The 24,330-nt window shown below is 41.4% G+C and overlaps 1 protein-coding gene and 1 pseudogene across 1 annotated transcript in view; one reads left to right on the top strand and one right to left on the bottom strand.

The window, feature by feature from the left end:
* The window catches only part of BARX2 (BARX homeobox 2), a 64,680-nt gene extending 63,338 nt beyond the window's left edge, over nucleotides 1-1,342 (top strand). The window contains exon 4 of the mRNA XM_019713043.2: nucleotides 392-1,342. Coding sequence (XP_019568602.1) covers nucleotides 392-658 — 267 coding nt within the window. The 3' untranslated portion in view covers nucleotides 659-1,342. The remainder of the gene's footprint in view (nucleotides 1-391) is intronic.
* An 11,217-nt stretch (nucleotides 1,343-12,559) lies between these two features.
* Nucleotides 12,560-14,578, bottom strand: LOC109435284 (THO complex subunit 1; annotated as a pseudogene).
* Nucleotides 14,579-24,330: the final 9,752 nt, after the last annotated feature.

Here is a 24,330-nt window from a genome sequence, read left to right as displayed (position 1 = left end):
AAGGCCATTTGGGGTATTCTTATTTTGCTTGCTTTATATCTTTCTTCAACTCTATGGAAAGTGTTTATTTTCCTGCTTGTTACAAATATTGTCTTTTTTTAAATTTGTCAACTTTATTGATACCACATTAATATTTTAATTTTATTTCTTTCCTTATTATTGAAGTTGGATTTTGTGTGTGTGTGTGATCATTTTATTTAATGCTAAAATATGATATTGACTAAAAGTACATTTGAAGGATGAAGGCGTCTTTCTAGACTGTAGCTGATGGGTTGAAAATACTGTTTGCTGAACTCTGTCACCACTGGGAAGGAATGGTATAGATGCTGTTGAGTGGTAAAGTGGGAAGGAGTTATTTCTTAGACTTACTGACCATTTCTCTCCCACGTAGGTTCTTAAAGGTGGGCAGGAAGCACCCACAAAACCCAAAGGTCGTCCCAAGAAGAACTCCATCCCCACTTCAGAAGAGATAGAAGCTGAAGAGAAGATGAACAGCCAGGCCCAGAGCCAGGAACACCTTGCGCCCTCCCAAGGACAGGAGGAGCTCTGTGACACACAGAAACCTAAAGCATGTGATGTCCCTTTAGAGGTGGCAGAGCCCCCAGGCCAGCCCCAGGAGTTGCCAATAGCCTCTTCAGAACCCCCACCATCAAGCTAAAATAAAACTCTTTGAGGGGAGAGGGAGACTGGGAAGAAGGGAAAGAGAAAAGGCAGGGAGAAAGGGAGAGTAAAACTTCCCACAGCCTGGTTAACTGGGGGAGAAGAGATCCAGTGGTATTTTCATCGCAAGCATTTGAGGAAGACTTGCTTCTCTTAGGCCTTTCTCTTCCTGAAAGGATGCTTTAGCCACAGGATGCCCTTGCTGAAGAGAGATAGTGCCTTGGGACTGCCTGCCCCAGCTGGGGTGATGGCTGTGGGGCTGGGCACAAGCCCCACCTGATGTGTGGTGGAGGATGGCTTTGGCTCTCTCCCTGCCAGCCTCTGGGCAGCCAGTCATCAAAGCAGAGAGACACGGAGGACTTGGGCAGCTTGCCCAGGTTCCTTGCTGACTCAGCACTTATTTCTGTAGTTTTAAAAGAGAATTTAATGTTTTGGTTGTTGTTTTGGGGGGCGGGTGGTGAGGGTGGGCAAAAGCGAGTTGGGGGAAGGGAGTTCTGAGTTATTAGAATTGTTTCTGAATAAAGTTTGTTTGTTTGAAGACACGCGTGCCTTTGTACCCATTATAAGATGGTCAGGTGACTCAAGAACTGATAAGCCTTGTTTTTCTTGCTTCATTAAGTTGTCATCCTTGAAGCTGAAATACAGATATGTGAAGATAACTTTTATTTTTTAATTAAAAATAAATCTTTCAAAAGGATTGGGTGTATTATTTCTTCTGGGGAGTGCATTTAGCCCTTCCTGGATATGTCCTATGGAAAGAGAGACCCAGAGAAGGAGAGCCCAGCTCCCTGGGCTTTAGTTTTCCAGCTAGGAAATAAAAAGATTGGGCCAGGCCAGTGGTGTCCCAATGCAGAGAACAAATGGAAGACACACCAAGACGCCTTGGGTGAGGAAGGAGCAGGGCAGCCCAGGCTCTGCCCACTACCCTTCCCACCACCTTCTGCCAGAGCAGCTCCACTGTCAGCCGCTGTACATTGTGGGCTTTCAACTTCAAAAATTGCTTTACTTTTTTTTGAAGAGATAATAAATTTAAGTGCTTCAAAAGTCAAATGATAAAACGAAGGTTTGTTTTCTCTCTTGCCCTTTCTACCCTGTGCCCCTATCCCCTTTAGGGTAACCATTTTTATTGGTTTCTTATTTATCTTTCTTCATTATGTATCCATTTGGATGACAGGGCTCTGCAATGTTTAACAAAAGATTTGAGAACCACTTGGCTAGATGTGCTCTGTGATTTTAAATTTAAAATGATGTCCCACTTTTCAGAAGACCTGGAAAGAGGTGGGCTCTGGATGTCCTAAGGTGAGAACGCAGCTTCTGTTTCTCGTCTGATTGTCATGCAGACTGGCCCAGAGGCCTGATGCCACATGGGCTGTCGCGATCATCTTCCCTGTGTGTGCACTTGTGATGTCCTGCAGGGCAGAGGACCCATCTCACCGACTGTCCATTAATTACACGGTAACTCTGCCCAGTGTAGGCTTAGGAAATAAAAACTGACTTTAATAATGGCCTCAGCTAGGAAGCAAAACCCGTTACTAGTTCTGTCAAACAAATCGTATAATTCTTTTCAGAGTGACACAGGAATGATCTGCTTGTTTTCAGTACTCTGCCTGCCTGCTTCCGTCCATTAACCTGGGCAGTGACTGCCATTTTGACTTAGCTAAGGCAGTGTGTTCACTGCCTTTGCTCTTAAGAGCAACAAAGTGAAAGCAGTCTTTTTCTTAACCTCTTGTGAATAGACAAAGGAGGTAAGGATTTGGCCTCCGAGAACCAGTCTGTGCAGACCACACCCAGCCATCTGTGTGAGGTTTCTTACACGGGGCATGCAGAAAGTTGTCTTCACCTCTAGCCCACCCCATGTACAGTTTCATGATCTGCCTACCAGGTGCTGTCCCAATGGGCCAAAGAGTGTACACAATGGCCAAAGTAGGCAGGTGGATCTGTGCCAATTTAGTCTCACTCCTGAGGAACTGTTCTGCCTTATTCACGTTCCTCCTCCCCCAACCCCGCCTGAAAGGCCTTTCATTTGGATGCTGTTTTCCTGTGATGGTTTCTGGTCTTACGTCCTGGGCTCTCATATTGTCCTGTCTGAGGTTTCCAGTACTGACTGTTGTCACACAGATAGATGTGTGCTGTGTTCTAGGCACTGTTTCTGACTTCCAGCCCTGAGTCCTCGGCCTGTCATCTTGGTATTGTCCCTAGGGGTTGAAAGGATTTCAGTGGAGGGTTTAGGACCTCAGATTACCTTTCCTCCTGGTTTGGAAGCCCTGAATCCAAGGTCAAGTGCACTTATAAGCCCTGGGCTTGTCCTTCAGACTCAGCTCTGTATAGCTTTGCCCTGTGACTCAGGATGGGTCTGGGCCTTTCCAATGTGAATGAGAATTGATTAGGCATCAAGCTCTGCTACCTCTACTTCCATCTTTTCCCTTTGCCCTCCAGTTCCCAAGACTTGAGATGGGCATCCAGAAACCCACTCTACAAGTTTTTTGTGGATCCTGGTGAATAGGAGGTCGTCCTGTGCGGCTCTGAACAGAGTTATCCTGTGATCCCTGTCTCCCAAGATTTCCTTCTACGGAGAGCAGTTTCCTCACTTTCTCAGCTTCTTTCTTAGTTCTCTCAGAGTCATCTAATTTTGTGGGCCTTGCTAAGTAAAAGCATTCTTTCCCTTCTCTGGCATCCAGGATGGTGATTCCTGAAGGTTCAGGGTTTTATCTTCGGGTCTGGTCAGCTTCTGCTTCTTGAAGTTTTTCAGAGGACGGGAGAGGGCCATGGCAAACTGACCACACAATGAAGCTGACCACATGGAGGCCTCAGCCCTCCTCTCTTGCAGCCTCTCCTCTGTGAGGATTGGAAAGCACTTCCGCAAGCACTTTTAGTTGATGCTGCCTGCTCGGCCTATGAAATGGGCTATGTTGTCCAGTTTTACAGGAAGTCCATTAATCAGAGAGAAGTTAAGCTCTTTCCCTGGATAGTAACTGGTCAGGAGCCAAGTCGAGAAACAAACCCAGTGCCAGATCCCTGCAGAGGGCCTTGGTCATTCTCAGCCTTCTCTCCTCCCATGCAAATAAGTCTGTGCCTTTTCAGGGGGTGGTAGTAGTGGAAAACCTTTCAGCAGCAGTCTGCTCCCTGTGCTTCAGCTTTGTCCTAATGCAGGGATGGGGTGGTGCAGGGGGGCTTCCCCAGAGACACAAGGTGACACAGCCAGGAGCAGTGCCTCTGCTCCCAGTGCTCGCATCTTTATTGGTAGAACGTAAAGGACTCCTGGAGCAGGCCCTGGACTCCGTGGGTGTCCCAGGGTGCTTGCCTAACAATGAGTTCGTGTTCTGGGTCACTGTGCCTTCTGATTGGCTTCTACATCAGCTGCAAAGCTTTGCTGAGATTCAAACCATCACCAAATGCGTCTCATGCTAAGAGACCCATGTCCTCAAACTAGTCTGAACAGATCTTTCAGAAACCAACCTTAACCAGGCTGGGTTTAAGTTTTTCTCAGAGACTGGTCAGTTCTAGAACTGTCTTAGGAAGTCTGGGGACCTCTGTGATCCTCTCTTTCCCTCCACAGGTGCTTAGAGTTCCCCTACCCTGCTCACCACCTTTGCACCTCATTTTACCGGGCAGTGCCCCACACCCTGGCCTGGGCCTGGGCTGGAGCTGGACTGCAGGGTAGGAAGCTCTTCCCTCAACAGGATGTGCTTTGTCAGCTTGGTCGCATGTCCACTCAGCAGAAAATGAGCAGGGACTTCGCAGGACCAGACTAACAGTCATCCCAAGGGGTTCTCCCCAGTCTCTCTCCTGCCCGAGTCAGCGACCAGGTGATTGCCTGATCCTCTGGCAAGTTTCTGTAGGTGCCCCCTAAATCTTACCCCCCATCATACTTGAAAGATCCTTTCAAGAGTAGAAAGTATTGCGGTGAGAGAACTGAAATGTGCTTTGCACGAAAAGCAAACTTGTTTCTCAGGATTCCTGTGCACTGAATTGCCTGTTTGCCTAAAACCCAGAAAGCGGCTGCTGCTGCTGTGTCTGAAATATCCCCACTTCGCTACTCTCTTTTCGGTTGGCCTTGCTGAGTGTTGCATCTTCCAGGCGCAGAGGCTTCTCTCTCCTCTAAGTCTTTCAGTCCCGCCCTGCGAGGCTGCGCCCCAGCCTGCTCTGTGCAGGGAGACAATGTCCTTTTCCCAACTGCCTCAACTCCCTTCTCCCTTACACTTCTCAGCGTAAGTGTTTGAGGTCACCTCTTCCTGTTTCTTAATTAACCTCGCCTCTTCTCCAGTCTAACCTGTTCATTCCTCTTTCACCTCTTCCTCTTAATGCACTTTTTGGCCTTGTCACTGTGATCCTGCCACATTTTCTAAGAGGACATGGATTTGTTTTTTTCTCTGTTAGAGCGTAAATTCCTTGAGGCTGTTTTTCAGTTTGTATGTCTCGAGTACCTTTTTCTGTGTTTCTAAAGGCCCGTAGACAGACAATTTTAGAGGCTCCGGATGCTCCCAGTCTCCTGCTGGCATCTTTCTTGGACGTCCAGAGGTTTTGTGTTCTTAAAAGTATGGTGGGTACAGCCCAATGTAATGAAGTCTTGAGGCCCCAAATCATGAAACAACTTTCCTGGTTGTTGACTATTGTTAGAGCCACACGCATTGGCTGCAGGACGGGAAGTTGCCAGCGCCTTTCAGAGGCAGGAGGGAAGGCAGGACAAACTCCTTTTGTGATCTGCAGAAACATTCCCATCACCCCAGGGACAAGGGGATGAAGGGTGATGGGGAGCTCATACGTGAAGGTCCCCATGACCAAGGGCCAGTTTTCCCCCAGTTTGCTAGTTCCTTTTGGGAAGAGATATTGACAGGGCTCTGAAGAAGATGCCCTCAGAAAATTTTCTCTCAAAGAGACTATGGGTAGTGTTGTCGCAGGCAGCCTGAGGCATTTGTCTAAAATAAAAATTAAAATCCTGTCTAGGCCAAAGTCACATTTGGTAACTGGCGGTGGGTTGGTGATCCTGTTTGACCTGGTTCATGAGTTAATATTAGGAGGTGTCTGAAGGAAGATGAGTTCATCCTAGAGAACAGCTGGGAAGGCAAGGGCGGGAAAGTTGTAGCTGGAGCCAAATCTAAAACCTTGGGATGGGCAATAGTCAGAAGCATCCTTTCCACTTGCACAGGGGGAACTGGGAGAGACAACAGTGACTTGAGAGAGGGTCCCAAGCCATCCGGGGCAGAAGCCTCTGCCCTTAGTAAGCAGAGTGCTTGGCCTTCTACCACCATAAGCAGCGCTAGCCACAGTTCAATTCAACCCAACAGGCATTTCCTCAACATCTGTTTTGCGAGGAACACTGTGCCAGTGCCAGCAGGGGAAGGAGAGAAGGGGGGTAGAGTAATATGTCCCCACCCTCAAATAAGCTAGAATCTTCTTGGAGAAACTTATACTTTAGTGAGTTTGGGGCTGGGGCAGGATTTCAGCTAAGTTTGTGTGATATTTTACCTGCCCTCACCTGTGAGATGGCGTTCTTTCAGGGCAAGGAAGGTGATTCATGGAAGATACATCCCTAAGCATGTCCTCACCAGGCTAGCCCAGCTAAGAGAGGGTTAATGTCTTAGGTCTCTTGTGCACCTGGAAGGGTGATTAACACTGGAACAACAGGTGTTTGCTAAATTCATCTGAATGTGTCTCTAATCCCAGATTGTCACCCAAATCCTGGGTGGAGGGTGGTTTGGGTCAGACAGAAAGATCCTGGTAATACCATCTGTAATCTGGGTGCGGATCCTGAAGGGAAGGTAGTTGGGCACCGACCTGTTTTTGTCTCCTCGCGTTTTGCGCTTGCCTTGCCAATGGGCAGTGGATGCGGTGGCCTTCCCAGCCTCCTCCCCTTGCTCCCTTTTGTGCCCATCCAGCTCTGCTCTGGTGTGGCCTCTACCTGGCTGCTCTGCTGTCAGCCTCTGGTAAATCCAAGTCGGCAGTGGCCAGGAGGGGACGGGGCGGACACTGCCTGCTGAGGGGCTGTGGTAAATCACCATGACAGGCTTCTTTCATACCTGACCTCTTTTCTTTCCCAAACCCTCTCCCCTTCTGTTTATTTTTGTTGCAGATTTATTAGACACACAGTTAAGTGCCCATTTAGCTCTGCAAACTGTCATCACGCCTGCTTTATGAATAAGCTCATTCACTGACAAAACCCTTTAAACATTTTTTTTAAAAGAAGGTGGGGAGGAATGGGGGAGAGGAGAGAAGGAGGAAATAGTGCCCCAGGTCAGTGAGGAGGCCAAGAACAACCGAAACCCAAGCGCTGGCCTCTCCTGTAGCTCAAGAATGTAACAAGGGCCCTCAGAGTTGCCTTGAATCACCCTGTTCATCAAGACATGTGTCATCTCTCCTGCAGGACGCTGGGGTCTAGAGTTCACTCCTTTGTCTCAGTTGCCTGGGAGCATACCACTTGGGGCAGGCCGAGCAGCGGCTGTGCACCTGCTCAAAATGGTTGCCAAGAGCCTCGAGGCATGTCAGGCCAAGCCCTGGCCCCTTTGGAACCCTCCTGCTTCTGCCAGGGTTTCCCTCCTTCAGGTGGCATTTCTTCCCACACACATGACTCTGCCGAAGGGAGCAAGACCCTGGAACCGTGTCTTTTTATGCACTCTGACGATATGCCAGCCCTGTAATGAGGACTGTTTACATCACTGCATCTAATCATTGCAGCAGCCCTCTGAAGTAGGTGCTATTACCTCCACTCAGAGAAGGGGAGGCTGAGAAAACGTGGTGGCACAACTTGGGTAGTTACTACCTAACACAGCGGGGAGTACGTACTTTGCATCCCTGAACTGGGCCTGTGCCGACATGTAAGAAGGCTGAGTTGATGGAACCTGATCTTGGGGCAAAGCATTGAGGTAGGCAGACCCCGTGTCCTCAGATTCTCCTGCAGGTACCCTTGCCCCTGCTCCCACACCGCTGTCATTGGGGTATCTCTTGCAGCATGCCCTCGCCGTGTTGGGTGCAGATAACAGACTGCAGTGTGCCCGTTCAGTGTGACTGATCAAGTTTTCCCTCTACTCACCCAGACCAGCAACGAGTACAGGTCCCCCATCTACCTCTTCATTGTGTGTAGTCAAGGGTGTGGGAGTGTGTTGTCATTTTTTTTCACAGTGACCTTGGAAAGGGGTGCAAGCATCTGGAGGAAGCATCTGGAGGGAGGGGTCATATCTGAAGCACAGAACAGTGTCCTCACTGTGGAGTGGCAAGCAGTGCCAGGGGATATTGGTTTTTACCCAAGAATGGGAGGGATACAAATAGAAGCTTGTAGAACCCAGGTAGAAGCTGCCTGGAATGCCGAGTCCTCTGATCTAGCTCTGGACACAGGTGCTGCGCTTTCTCAGCAGTCCTTGGAGTGACCTCTGAGGTCTAAGCCAGCCTTGGTGCACTGGCGCTGGACCCAGTGCCTCATGCTTCTGTCCCTCAGAGGCCCCGGAGCTAGTCTTCCTCTTCCTGCTCCACATCCTCTTCTTCTTCTTCCTTTTGGTTTCTCTCTCAGCCATTTATTTCCTTTTATTTGCATTTGTGTTCAATGCAAATAAATACCATAATATGAGAAATTCATTATGAATCAAAGCATAGTTACACAGGAACAATGTACAATCAAAACAGATGTTCAGCATGCAAACATGAATCAAGAAGGAGTGTTCATTCACACATACCAGAGCTTGAGATGTGTTGGAGCTGGGTGTTTTGTATTGCTTTCTAAGGATGGCAAACATCTGCTTTTGTCATCAAAGCTACTGTGCCCACCTGGACCCTGAAACGCCAGTGTGGTCATGGCAGTCAAAGAATTTAATGAGTACCTAGTTCTGAAAAAGGCATCTACACATGGAGGCAGCTGTACAAAACTAACTTTCCAAAATCAAGCCAGTTTTAGACTGTCAGGTTCTATTTCAAGCATCAGCTGGTACAGAGTGTGCTCCAAAGGCAGCTAGTTTTATTAATAAATGTGAAGACAAAGTATTTGCAGAAATAATATAAAAGAATTTTTATGAGCTCAATTCAGGTGAGTTCCTATTGTTCAATTTACCTTATTTTTGTCTTCTTTCAAGATTTGTGTTCAAAATGGATATTTTAAATTATTACATATTATCTTACATGTGCTGAAATAAAAGACACTAATTTAAAGTTATTTGGGGTCACATTCTCATTGCTAAAAGAATCTGACTCTCTATTGGTAACTGGGAATATGTGAAAGGAAATACCCAGCTTTTAATCTTTTTAACATGTAAGCAAGTTTAGTAATTATCCTTGGATTTTGGGTAGTTTCTAACTTATCATTGCCTTGGCACATGTCAATTACTTTCAGCAAGTCAACTGCAAAACCCTGGAGAAAACAATTCCTAAGAGAACAGTGAGGGCTTAGCATTGGATAGCTTTATCTAGTCCAGCAGCACTAAATTAGTGCTGATGAAACAATGTGCAGACGATTTGCAGTAGAACCTGGCGATTCCTTCCATTGTTCACATAAACAGAAACATGGACACTTTTCATACTAATAATTTTAAAGCCTTTTAGATTTAATGAGCCAAAGTAAAATCTGAGTCTCCTTTCCACATCCTATTCTTTTACTCCAAATCAAGGTAAAATCTTTTTAGTTCCAAGATGGAGTTTTAGATGTCCATATTTCCTAATCCATATTTACTAAATTTACATCTTTCTTGTATGAGAAATTCCATTCATCAGATTTAGCATTGACATCTACCATCCAGTTAAATGTTTCAGATGTTCTTCAAACCAGTCACATTTGGGATTCTTAATATTTTCTGAATCATAATTGTGTCAATAAAATTAAGGAGTGAAATTCAGTAGATTTGGTAAGGATATTTTGATTCTTGATTTCTTTTTTAGACATTCTGGACTTCAAGAAACAGGCATCTTAATTCTGGAAGATGAGGTGGGGAGGTGTAGCTGTTTTTTAGTCAGAGCCAAGGCCTTACGTCTGAGCTTAAGAGCAGGTATGTCTCTTAAATCTCTTTATGTGTGGGTTTCCTTTTCATCTCTTTATTCCTACTTATAATTTATTTGTAAATTGGATGTATTGTTTCCATGAATGTTAAAGTGATTGACATCAGAATGAACTCACCATGCATTTCTTCTTAAAAAAAAGAAAAGTGTTTCCTAGCTCTGTCTTTAAAAAATCTGTAGAAATAATGATTAACCCAATGGCAATGAAAATGCCTGGTACCTAGATAATGGCCTCTAAATTCTGTTTCCAACTAAAAGGAACCAGGACTCCCTAGAAATGACTCATTCCAGGTCTGGGGCAGGAATTGCAAATGCTTGGCTTGGAATATCTTGTAGTGCCAGAAAGCAATGAAGCTATTAAACACCAGTAGGTCATGTCAAAAGGATGTAGGGGACATAGGAGCTAATTTGAAGGGCTTCCATTGACTAAAGCTGTCAGTAAGAATAATTATTGTGATCCTATTTCCAGTCAAGATGGCAGAGTACATAAGTGCTGTGTTTACCTCCTCTCGTGACCACATCAAAATTACAACTAAACTACAGAACAACCATCATTGAGAATCGCCTGAAGTCTAGCTGAACTGAAGCCCTACAACTAAGGACATATAGAAGAAGCCACCTCTTGAGTAGTAGAAGCAGCAGAGACATGAAATGGGCTGGTCCCACACCCATGTGTGATCATTAAAAATCAGGAGGGCTATCTCGGCTGCAGAGGTTCTCCCCTTCCCCCGCAAAGAGGAAGGGTTCCTATCCGCACACCAGGCTCCCAAACCCAGGGTTCCAGTGCCAGGGACTGAAGTCCCCATAATTTCTGGCTATGAAAACAAGCAGAGAGATTGTGGCTGAGTGAGACGAGAGTCACTGGAGTCCCAGGTGCTCCTGTTAAAGGGTGTACAGACTTACTCTCTGACAAATGCACTTGCTCTGAGCTCCAGTGCTGGGGCAGCAGCTCAAAAGTTGCCAGGGACATATGGGAAGGAACTGAGTTGTCTGGCCTCAGCATGAGGGCTGGAGGGCTGGATGGTGGAGCTGGCGGAGGTCATTTCTTTGTTGAGCCCTACTATGTCACAGCATGCAGATGTAGGCTGCTGCCATATCTGAATCTCCATCAGCGTAGCTAACACAATTCGTTCACCCTGCCCTGGTGATTCTCTGAGACCCTGCCCCACCACACTTTCAGGCACACTCAAGCTGCTTCCAGGAGCTTTTCTGTACAAGCCTGTCTTGGCTCACCTTCCTAAAATCCCTCAAAGGTTCAAAACCCCAAACAAACAGTATCTACCTTCAGTGTGTCCCATACCTTCTGCTGCTAGCCCTAAGTCTGGCACTAGTGATAGCTGGTCTCAGTTTGCAGCTTGGCCTCTTGAGGCATCTCCAAGCCCAGCACGGGTGGTGGCCATCTTAAAATGCTTTGTGGCTCATGCCAGGTGGCCCCAGGCAGGGAACAGGCTGTGGCTGAACTTGGCTTGTGAACTTTCTTGGTCCCTCCCAGAAAGTCCTGGGAAGTGGCATACCCAGAGGCCAGCTTTGGAGCCAGCCAGCACACCTCCAGGCCAAGGATGACACACCTAAAGGGGCAACTAGGTAGGCATTGGAGCCCTGCTAAAGCAAATCCTACTCTGTAGGGTCAGCTCCTGCACAACAGCTGTTCCACTATAGTCACATCCAGTCCTCACAACCCATCAGCCCAAGGGCCAATACCTCTCATGGATATGCAAACAGCAACCAAGGCTCAACTAGAACAGGAGGGCACTCACAACTCACACAAGGGACACACCTGGAGCACCCAGCCCTGGAGACCAGGGAGACTGTGCCACTGGGCCCCACAGCACATATACTACATAAGGCCACACTACTGAAACTGAGAGGCATAGCAGCTCTACCTCATACATAAAATCAAACACAGGGAGGCAGCCAAAATGGGGGGACAAAGAAATGTGTCCCCCCCACCCCCCCAAACAAAACAGGACAAAACTCCAGAAAAAGAACCAAAACAAAATGGAGACAAGGAATCTATCAGATGTGGGGTTCAAAACACTGGTTATAAGGATGCTCAATGATCTCAGGGAGAACTTCAATAAAGAGATAGGAAACATAAAAATGGAGATAGAAAACAAAAAAAAATCCAGTGAGAAATAAAGAATACAATAACTGAAATGAAGAGCACATTAGAGGAAATCAGAAGTGGATTAGATGAAGTAGAGGATCGAATAAGCAATTTAGAAGATAAGGTAGACAAAAACACCAAAACAGAACAGCAAAAAGAAAAAAGAATCCAAAAAAGTAAGGATAGTTTAAGGGGCCTCTGGGACAACATCAAGCATATGCACATTTGCATCATAGGGGCACCAGAAGGAGAAGAGAGAGAGCAAGGAATTGAAAACCTATTTGAAGAAATAATGACAGAAAACTTTCCTAAACTGGGAAAGGAAATAGATGTACAAGCCTAGGAAGCACAGAGAGTCCCAAACAAGATAAAACCACTCAGGCTCAAGCCAAGACACATCATAATTAAAATGCCAAAGGTTAAAGACAAAGAAAGAATCTTAAAAGCAGCAAAAGAAAAGCAGTTAGTTACCTGCAAGGGAGCTCCCATAAGACTGTCAGCTGATTTCTCAACAGAAACTTTGTAGGCCAGAAACGATTGGCAGGAAATATTCAAAGTGAAGAAAAGCAAGGACCTACAATCAAGATTACTCTACCCAGTAAGGCTATCATTTAGAACTGAAGGACAGATAAAGAGCTTTCCAGACAAGAAAAAGCTAAAGGAGTTCATCAGCACCAAACCAGTACAAGAAATGTTAGAGGGACTTTTTGTGTGTGTGTGTGTTAGAAAAATGTTTATTGTTTACCAAAACCAGTGGACCTCTTATCAAATGCTGTTTGGTAACAAAATCTTATCATAGTTTTAATAAAATAAAATAAGCTAACTATTCGTCTCATTGTCATTAGTTATACTTTCTGCAAGGTCACTTAATTCAGACTTAATCAGTGCATTAATCAGATTCTCGGGCATTGCATGTACTCCCTCTTGATCTTGCCAGGCAACTAGTAGCTGCTTAGCTCTCATCTTCATGTCTTCGCTGTCACACTCAATCTGTTTAATTTCTGAGTCTTTCATTTCCAGGTAGGGAGCTAGAATCTTCCATTGTTCACCCAGTTTGTTGGCAAAGACCTCTATTTGTTCCCCTGTTACAGGTTTGTCTCGTCAAACATCAGGACTTTCATTTTCCTTCAGTAAAGCATCATTATCTTCCTCATCTTCATCCTCACCTGTTTTTATTTCTTCAGAAGGAGGTGGTAATTCTTTGGCTGGCTTTATTACCATGTTTTCAAGATTTTCTGGCAAACTTTTAAACTGCTGGCTTGTTGGCTGGAAGAAATGAGGGCTTCTCCATGCTAATAATCTCAGGGTTCTCCAACCATAATTTGAATTGTTCACAGCCTTATATTCAGTTTCAACCATGTTTTCAGGGTCCGCCTGTTCAATGGCTTCTTCAAAGAATTCCTCCAAAGTCGGCATGTATTCCCTTGTCTATGATTTACAGGCTTCCATATTATCAGGGCAGAAATTCCAAAGCCTTGTTAACTCCTCATTTCCCATCAGAATCTTTTTGTTAGGTCCTTTCCCTAGGAAGTCCTCTGGTGCTGTTCTCTTCCATACTACTCTCGTTGGCTTGGTATCTGATGTGCTTTCTTTCACAAAACTTTGGCAGCCTTCGTTTATCCATAAGTTCCAGTTTTCTTCAGTGTTTAATATATGCTCTACCATCTTTGAAAATCTTTCTCCATCAGGTGGGTTTTCAGATAGTAGTTGATAAACTGATTTTGTAGTATCTTCAATCCAGAGTGACTGTTCATCAATTAAAACATAGTTTGAACTTTGGAATTTGACCTGTCCCTTGAGATATTGGAATAAAATGAGATACTGCAGTAGGATGTGTCGACGAAAGTTACTGTCGCTCAGTTGTAAATCCATCAACTTTTCACTTGTTAAAAATTTTGCAAAATATGCATGCTCCCCTCCTGTTTTCAATTCTTCCATTTTTTTCCTTGAGGCCTGAGTATCGTCTAATTTATAACTCTTAAAAACAGCTAGAACTTCTTCAGAATACTTGAGAAAAGTTTTCCATGAAATCTTCTCATAGCATTGCACAGGGTTCCTGAAGTAATCCTGAAGTGACCAGAATTTTCGATACATGTTGTAATCAATTGGAACGGAGCAAGTTGTTGGAGCTTCATCATCTCCCATTTCACCTTCTTCCACATCCATTCCTTCTTCTCTATCTGCAGTGTGCTTCTGACCCAAGGTGCTTTCCTGCTCATTGGTATTGAAAACAGTGACATTTTCCAGATTAAACTGACTCTGTAAGTTAAGACCTGATTTCTCAGATAAAGGGAAAAGCCTGGCCAAAAAGAATTGAATTCGTCCACAGAAGACTGTATTCTGGGATTTCGATAATCTTCTTAGGAGATCATTGCACATACATAGTAAATAATTTTTCCCAGCAGAATAGAATGTATTTGATTTCCAAGTAGCAACATTTTTTCCCACAAAAGTGAATATTGTGTCACGCTGATCCAAAGGAAGACAATCCAAAACATCTCCCAACAACACAAATGGTGTAGATGCAGTACAAATACCTTCAGTTACTCCCCCAATAACAAGAGAAATAATAGCTAAAACATTTTCACATGGTGAATGATTTATAATTTCTTCTTCTAGAACACCTCTGAAAACTTGGTCAAGGGTACATTTTTTTTTCATTTTCACTGCCAGGTAACTGGTAAATGAAGGTATTCAATAATGGTTTGAAGGTATTCAACTGGTAGTGAAGGTATTCAACAATCGTTTGATATTTTTGTTGTTCAAGGCCTCTCTGGTAGACTTCGTAAACCGCGTCCACGCTTTGGGTAAACTGAAGAGTGGCAGTGTTGGAGACATCTTGGCTGCCAAGGGACTTTTTTAAGACCAAAAAAAAAAGGATCAAAATATTAATAATAAATTGGCAATAACTACATATCTATCAACAATTATTTTAAATGTAAGTGGATTAAATGCTCCAAACAAATGATAAGGTGGCTGAATAGATAAGAAAATAAGACTCTCACATGTCCTACCTACAAGATACTCACTTCAGACTGAAAGACACATACAGACTGAAAGTAAAGAGATGGAATAAGGTATTTCATGAAAATGGAAACAAACAGACAAACAAAAAGCTGGGGTAGCAATATTTATACCAGACAAAATAGACTTTAAAATAAACGTTATAACAAGAGATAAAGAAGTACCCAGTAACCCCACTTCTGGATATTTATCTGAAGAAACCCAAAATGCTACTTTGAGGGGACAAGTGTATCCATATGTTGATTGCAGCATTGGTTATAGTGGCCAAGATATGGAGGCAGCCTGGGTGTCTGTCAATAGAGGAATGGATAGTGAGGAGGTGGTACATATATACAATGGATTATTGCTCAGCCATGGGAGGGAATGAGTTCTTGCCATCTGTGGTGGCATGGATGGACATGGAGGGTATTGTGCTGAGTGGAATGTTTTAGACAGAGAAAGACAGATGCAGTGTGGTTTCACTTATATGTGGAATCTAAAGAACAACAATGAATGAACAAACAAAACAGAAACAAATTCATAGAGACAAAGAACATTTTGAAGGTTGCCAGATGGGAAACGGGGATTGAAGGAGTGGGTGAAAAGAGGGGAGAGATTAAGAAGTACAAATCGGTTGTTACAAAGTAATCATAGAGATGTAAAGTATAGCATAAGTAATATAGTCAATAATGTTGTAATAACTGTGTATGGAGTCAGATGGGTACTAGATTTATTGGGGTGATACATGGAAGGGGGTTAGGGGGCAGGTGAAAAAGGTGATGGGATTAAAAAGTACAAATTGGTAGTTACAAAATAGTCATGGGGATATAAAATAAAGCATAGGTAATATAATCAATAATATGGTAATAACTATGTATAGTGCTAGGTGGGTACTAGACTAGTCAGGGGAATCACTTCTTAAATTATATAAATGTCTAACCACTATGCTGTACACCTGAAATTAATTAAAATAATATTGAATGTGAAAAAAAGAAAAATAATTGCAATTGGTTGAAGTACATGAAATATTTTTAAATCCATGTGTTCAGAATTTAAAAAATAAAACTAATTCATCACCTTAGGAGGATGCTAAGAAACCAATTCATGATTTTGAAAACTGATAAAGAGAAAACAAGGATTTACCTTATATGAACTGTGCCTCCAGGTAACTAAGTAATTGATAAGGGAAGTTTCTCTTTATAGAAGATAGTAAGGAACAAGGAATGATTGATTTATAATATCAACATTTAGAACTTCATTGAATTAATGAATCTGGGTGAAAATTGCCAATGTATGCTTACATCACAGAAAAAGACACAACCAGATATTACGTATGTCCTGATAAAAGTACACACCTATAAAGAAGTCTTGCAAAAGAAAAAAAAAAATCAAACCTGAAACCGATTAAGCTTCTGCATTAAAATGTCAATTTATAGGAAAAAAAGGACAGAGAACATATTAAATGATGCCCTGATAATTCAGTCAGCAAAATCCCAACAGTCTTCCCAATAACACGTCTATGTGGACTGCCTTAAATTCACTCCCAAGTCATCCTAAGTGGCCTGCCTCAACAGTCACACCATTAATCTTGTCACTATCCATCCAAAACTTATCTTCCTTGAAAATGACTAATTCAAGCATTTACTCTCTGCTCTCAGATCACAGCTTTTTATTCTTCCCATTCTTGATTCAATTATTGCCCCTACAATTATTCTCAGATACCATCAGAAGGTACATTCCATAGGTTTATTTTCTCACAAAATATTAGCTTTCTCCTTTCTTGCTTTCATTCCTATTCACCTTAGATTTCATGCTCCATTAATAACCTGAACTTCCTTCCTATTTATCTTTTTTGTCATCACTGTCTAGCAAAGTTGCCAACCCTGTGTTGAACTACCTGCTTCCTTGATGTCTGCATGAGGGCATCAGATTGCTGCTGGAGGAAATCCCGTGGAAGGTCTGAGGGGTACTACTGTCCATTTATGCAGAGCCACCCCAGTGGTGCCCTCAACACTTTGCAGAATCCATTCTTTCTTTTTCTAGACACATTATATTCCATCTGCAATGATTATTCCAAACCTCCACCTCACTCTCAGCAGATGATTTTCCTTCCAAATTTCCATTAAAATGAGCCATTAGGTGGGATTCCCTCAACTACCTGCCACCAAACTTACAGACATGCACAACTGTCCCCAACCATTCTTGTATCCTTCTTGTTGCTGAAGAGGTGTCCCTACCCTATGCAAAATGATTTCCTTGACCTGTGTTTTGGATGCCTCACCTCCACATTATGGAAACTTACTATATAGATTAGGGGTGTCCAAACTGTGGCCTGTGGGCCAACTGTGGCAGGCAATCCATTGTTAATTGGCCCGCAGCAAATTCCAAAAATATATTTAGTTTACTTAAATAAACCAGGTGAGGCAATATGTACTTCACCTCAAGTGAGTGGCCCGGCTGTTTGTGTATTTTACCGCAGACGGCCATTGGTAAAAAACGTTGAAAAAAGTTTAGACACCCCTGATATAGGTTATACCTTCTCATTCCTTCCTCTTCAATCTCTGCATCTGTCACATAAATATTATTTTAAATAGCTTTATTGAGTATAATTGACATACAATAAACTTCACATACTTAAAATGTATAATTTGACAAGTTTTGATATATGTATATACATGTAGAACCATTACCACAATCAAGATAGTGAACACATCTATCACCCCAAAAGGTTTCTTTGTGCCCCTTTTCATCCTCTCCTCTAGGTTCTCCCTGCCCCTCTTCCTCAGGCAATCACTGACCTGCCTTCTGTTATATCACTGTAGATTAGTTTGTATTTTCTAAAGATTTATACAAATGGTATCATATGTGTGTACTCTGCTTTTGTCTGCCTTCTTTCACTCAGCATAATTATTTTAAGATCAATCTATGTTGTGGATACATAATTCATTCTTTTAAAATATTTTTTATTTTTCAATTACAGTTGATATTCAATTTTATTTATTAGTTTCAGGTGTACAGCATAGTGGTTAGGCATTTATATAATTTATGAAGTGATCTCCTCAACTAGTATAGTATTCATTCTTTTTTTATTGCTGACCAGTATTTCAATGTATGTAAAAAACAAAACTTGTTTATCCATTCACTGACTGATGGACATCTGAGTTGTTTCCAGTTTTGTGCTATTACAAATAAAGCTGATAAGAATATTAATGTACAAGTCTTCGTTTGGATGTCTGCTTTCTTTTCTCATGGGCAAATATCTAGGAAAGTCTGGATGATAGGGTAGGTAAGCATATGTTTAATCTTTTAAGAAAATGCCAGACTGTTTTCCAAAGTGATTATACCATTTTATATTCCCATCAGCAGTCTGTGAGAGTTCCAGTTTCTCCACACCCTCATCAACACTCGGGATGGTCATTCTTTTCATTATTAGGCATTTTAATAGCTCTGTCATGGTTTCTCACTGTGGTTTTTATTTATTTATTTATTTTAACTTTTTCAAAATTAAAAATTTTTTTTTTTTTAATTTATTGGGTGACTATTGTTAGGAAAATTACATAGGTTTCAGGTGTACAATTCTGTATTACATCATCTATAAATCCCATTGTGTGTTCACCACCCAGAGTCAGCTCTCCTTCCATCACCATATATTTGATCCCTCTTACCCTCATCTCCCACAACCCACCCCCTTACCCTCTGGTAACCACTAAACTATTGTCTGTGTCTATGAGTTTTTGTTTCTCATTTGTTTGTCTTGTTCTTTTCTTGTTTTTGGTTTATATACCACATATCAGTGAAATCACGTGGTCCTCTGCTTTTTCTGTCTGACTTGTTTCGCTCAGCATTACTCTCTCAAGATTCATCCATGTTGTCACAAATGTTCCTATATCATCTTTTCTTACCGCCGAATAGTATTCCATGGTGTATATATACCACAACTTCTTTATCAAGTCATCTATCGAAGGACATTTTGGTTGTTTCCATGTCTTGGCCACCGTAAACTAAGCTGCAATGAACATTGGAGCACACGTGTCTTTATGGATAAATGTTTTCAGATTTTTTGGGTAGATACCCAGGAGAGAGATTGCTGGGTCATATGGTAATTCTATTCATAATTTTTTGAGGAACCTCCACACTGCCTTCCATAATGGCTGCACCAGTCTGCATTCCCACCAACAGTGTATGAGGGTTCCTTTTTCTCCACAGCCTCTCCAACACTTGTTACTGTTTGTCTTGTTGAGGATAGCCATGCTGATTTGGGTGAGGTGATATCTCATTGTGGTTTTTATCTGCATTTCTCTGATGATTAGCAATGTTGAGCATTTTTTCATATGTCTATTTGCCATTTGTATGTCCTCTTTGGAGAAATGTCTGTTCAAGTCCTCTGCCCATTATTCAATTGGGTTGTTTGTTTTTTTGTAGTTGAGTTGCATGAGTTCCTTGTATATTCTGGATACTAGCCCCTTATCGGAGGTACTGTTTGCAAAAATCTTCTCCCATTCAGTTGGTGGCCTCTTTATTTTGTCAATGGTTTCTTTTGCTGTGCAGAAGCTTTTAAGTTTCATATAGTCCCATTCGTTTATTTTAGCTTTTACTTCCATTGCCTTTGGAGTCAAGTTCATAAAAAGCTCTTTGAACCCAAGGTCCATAAGTTTAGTACCTATGTTTTCTTCTATGCAGTTTATTGTGTCAGGTCTTATGCTTAAGTCTTTGATCCATTTTGAGTTAATTTTGGTACACGATGACAGATAGCAGTCCAGTTTCATTCTTTTGCAAGTGGCTATCCAATTCTCCCAGCACCATTTATTGAAGAGGCTGTCTTTCCTCCATTGTATGTTTTTAGCTTCTTTGTCAAAAATTATCTGTCCATATTTATGTGGTTTTATTTCTGGGTTCTCAATTCGATTCCATTGGTCTATGTGTCTGTTTTTCTGCCAATACCATGCTGTTTTGATTATTGTAGCCCTGTAGTACAAGCTAAAGTTAGGAAGTGTGATACCTCCATTACTGTTCTTTTTTCTTAAGATTGCTTTTGCTATTCGGGGTCTTTTGTGGTTCCAAACAAATGTGAGGAGTTTTTGTTCTATTTGTTTAAAAAATGCCATTGGGATTTTGATGGGGATTGCATTGAATCTGTATATTGCTTTGGGTAATATGGCCATTTTAACTATGTTGATTCTTCCAATCCATGAGCACGGAATGTCTTTCCATTTCTTTGTGTCTTCTTCAATTTATTTCAAAAATGTCTTATAGTTTTCAGCATATAGGTCCTTCACATCCTTGTTTAAGTTTATTCCTAGGTATTTTATTCTTTTTGCTGCAATTGCAAAAAGAATTGTTTTTTTGTATTTCTTTTTCTGAGATTTCATTGTTAGTATATAGGAACGCAATGGACTTTTGTACGTTGATTTTGTAGCCTGCAACTTTACTGTATTTGTTGATTGTTTCTAATAGCTTTTTGGTGGAGTCTTTAGGGTTTTCTATATATAGCATCATGTCATCTGCAAAGAGTGACAATTTAACTTCTTCATTCCCAATTTGGATGTCTTTTATTTCTTTCTCTTGCCTGATTGCTCTGACAAGGACTTTCAACACTATGTTGAAAAGCAGAGGTGATAGGGGACATCCCTGTCGTGTTCCTGAACGTAGAGCAAAGGGCTTCAGTTTTTCACCATTAATTATGAGATTAGCAGAGGGCTTTTCATATATGGCCTTTATTATGTTAAGGTATTTTCCTTCTATACCTATTTTATTGTTTTAATCATAAATGGATGTTGTATCTTGTCAAATGCTTTTTCAGCATCAATTGATATAATCATATGATTTTGTCCTTTATTTTGTTTATGTGATGTATCACATTGATGGAATTGCGGATGTTGAACCATCCTTGTGCACCCGGGATGAACCCCACTTGGTCGTGATGAGTAATCTTTTTAACACATTGTTGTATTGGATTTGCTAGAATTTTGTTTAGGATTTTTGCATCTGTATTCATTGGAGACATTGGTCTGTAGTTTCCTTTTTTTGTGTTGTCTTTACCAGGTTTTGGTATCAGGGTAATGTTGGCCTCATAAAATGAGTTAGGGAGTACTGTCTCTTCTTCAATTTTTTGGAAGAGTTTGAGCAGGATTGGTATTAGATCCTCTTTGAAGGTTTGGTAGAATTCACTAGTGAAGCCATCTGGTCCCAGACTTTTGCTTTTGGGAAGGTTTTGGATGACTGATTCAATTTCGTTACTGGTGATCGGTCTGTTTAGATTTTCCAGTTCTTCATGGTTCAGCCTTGGCAGGCTATATGTTTCTAAGAACTTGTCCATTTCTTCTAGGTTATTGAATTTGGTGGCATATAGTCCTTCATAGTATTCTTGGATGATCCTTTGTATTTCTGTGGTGTCCGTGATAACTTCCCCTTTTTCATTTCTGATTTTGTTAATTAGTGTCTTCTCTTTTTATCTTAGTGAGTCTAGCCAAGGGTTTGTCAATTTTGTTAATCTTTTCAGAGAGCCAGCTCTTTGTCACATTAATTTTTTTATTGTCTTTTTGTTGTCTATTTCATTTAGTTCTGCTCTGATTTTTGTTATTTCATTTCTTCTGCTGACCTTGGGTTTCACTTGTTCTTCTTTTTCTAGTTCTTTAAGGTGTAACATGAGGTTATTTATTTGGGAGTTTTCTTGTTTCTTGAGATAGGCCTGTAATGAGATAAATTTCCCTCTTAAAACTGCTTTCGCTGCATCCCAAAAATTTTGGTAGGATGTATTTTCTTTGTCATTTGTTTCTATGTGTCTTTTGATCTCTTCTCTAATTTCTTCTTTGACCCAGTTGTTCTTTAAAAGTATGTTGTTTAATTTCCATGTATTTGTGTTTTTTCCTGCTTTCTTTTTGTAGTTGATATCCAATTTCAAAACCTTGTGATCAGAGAATATGCTTGGTATTATTTCAAGCTTCTTAAATTTGCTGAGGCTGATTTTATGTACCAATATATGGTCTATCCTTGAGAATGTTCCAGGTACACTAGAAAAAACTGTATAGTCTTTGTTTTAGGATGAAGTACTCTATATATGTCAATTATGTCCTTTTCATCTAATGTGTCACTTACGGCTGCTATTTCGTTATTTATTTTCTGTTTGGATGATCTATCCATAGCTGTCAATGATGTATTTAAGTCCCCTAGTATAATTGTGTTTTGGTCAATTTCTCCCTTTAGTTCTGTTAGTAGTTGCTTGGTATATTTCGGTGCTCCCTGATTGGGGGCATAAATATTGATGACTGTTATGTCTTCTTGTTGTATAGTCCCCTTTACCATTATGAAGTGTCCATCTTTGTCTTTTGTTACCTTTTTCACCCTGAAGTCTGTTTCATCTGGTATCAGTATGGATACACCTGATTTTCTCTGGATACCATTTGCTTGGAGTGTCAATTTCTACCCTTTCACTTAGAGTCTATGCTTGTCCTTGTAGCTGAGATGTGTCTCTTGGAGACAGCATATGGTTTGATTTAATTTTTTGATCCAATCTGCTACTCTGTGCCTTTTTATTGGTGAGTTCAGTCCATTTATATTTAGGGTGATTACTGATATGTGAGGGTTTCCTGTCATTGTATCTTTATTTTTCTGGTAAGGCTGTGTCTCCATTGTTTCTTTGCCTTCTTGTTGTCTATTGTTTTTATGTGGTGGTATTCTATGATATTTCCCTCTGTTTCTTCTTTTATTACAGTATATATTTTAGTTCTGGATTCTTTTTGAGTGGTTGCCATTAAGTTTATGTAAAAGAAAGTTTGATATTTAGAGTATTCCATTTTCTTCAGCACACTTACTTTCTCCATTCCCATATTCCGGTTCAGGCCTTTACTCTCCCGCTTTTTATGTTTGGTTGCCACAAATTGTCCCTGTTGATGGTGGTCGAATAGCCTCCTTTAGTATCTCTTGTAGTGCAGGTCGTGTATTAGAAAATTCCCTCAGCTTCTGTGTGTCTGGAAAGGTCTTTATTCCTCCTTCATATCTAAAGGATATCTTTGCTGGATATATTATTCTTGGCTCATAATTTCTGTCTTTCAATAGTTTGAATATTTGGTTCCACTCTCTCCTGGCTTATAGAGTTTCTGCTGAATAATCTGATGATAATCTAATGGGCTTTCCTTTGGAGGTTACCATCTTCTTTTCCCTGGCTTCCTTGAGGATTCTTTCTTTGTCCTTGATTTTAGACAGCTTCAATACAATGTGCCTTGGAGAAGGCCTGTTGGGATTGAGGTAATTAGGTGTTCTATTTGCTTCTTGGATTTGAGGATCCAGTTCTGTCCACAAGTTTGGGAATTCTCATCAACAATTTGTTTGAATATATTCTCTGTTCCCTTCTCTCTTTCTTCTCCTTCTGGTATGCCCATTATTCTTATATTGCTCTTTCTGATGGAGTCAGAAAGTTCTTGTAGAGTTCTTTCATTTCTTTTAAGTCTCAAGTCTCTTTCTTCTTCTATCTGTGTCATTTCCAGGTTTCTATCTTCGATGTCACTGATTCTTTCCTCCATCTGGTCAACTCTACTATCTAAGCTGATTATTTCATTTATATTCTTCTATTGAGTTCTTTTTTTTTTTAATTTTTATTTTATTAAATTTATTGGGGTGACAATTTTTAGTAAAATTACATAGATTTCAGGTGTACAATTCTGTATTACATCATCTATAAATCCCATTGTGTGTTCATCACCCAGAGTCAGTTCTCCTTCCATCACCATATATTCGATCCCCCTTACCTTCATCTCCCACCCCCCACCCCCCGCCCTCCTTACCCTCTGGCAACCACTAAACTATTGTCTGTGTCTATGAGTTTCTGTTTCTCATTTGTTTGTCTTGTTCTTTTGTTGTTTTTGGTTTATATACCACATATCAGTGAAATCATATGGTTCTCCGCTTTTTCTGTCTGACTTGTTTCGCTCAGCATTACTCTCTCAAGATCCATCCATGTTGTCACAAATGTTCCTATATCATCTTTTCTTACTGCCGAATAATATTCCATTGTGTATATATACCACAACTTCTTTATCCATTCATCTATTGAAGGACATTTTGGTTGTTTCCATGTCTTGGCCACTGTAAACAAAGCTGCAATGAACATTGGAGCACACGTGTCTTTATCTCTAAATGTTTTCAGATTTTTTGGGTAGATACCCAGGAGAGGGATTGCTGGGTCATATGGCAATTCTATTCGTAATTTTTTGAGGAACTTCCACACTGCCTTCCATAACGGCTGCACCAGTCTGCATTCCCACCAACAGTGTATGAGGGTTCCTTTTTCTCCACAGCCTCTCCAACACTTGTTACTATTTGTCTTGTTGATGATAGCCATTCTGACTGGGGTGAGGTGATATCTCATTGTGGTTTTGATTTGCATTTCTCTGATGATTAGTGATGTTGAGCATTTTTTCATATGTCTATTTGCCATTTGTATGTCCACTTTGCAGAAATGTCTCTTCAAGTCCTCTGCCCATTTTTCAATTGGGTTGTTTGTTTTTTTGTTGTTGAGTTGCATGAGTTCCTTATATATTCTGGATACTAGCCCCTTATCGGAGGGACTGTTTGCAAAAATCTTCTCCCAT

This window comes from Rhinolophus sinicus, linkage group LG16, assembly GCF_036562045.2.
Source record: "Rhinolophus sinicus isolate RSC01 linkage group LG16, ASM3656204v1, whole genome shotgun sequence".
NCBI lineage: Eukaryota > Metazoa > Chordata > Mammalia > Chiroptera > Rhinolophidae > Rhinolophus > Rhinolophus sinicus.
This window is presented reverse-complemented; position numbering and strand designations above follow the sequence as displayed.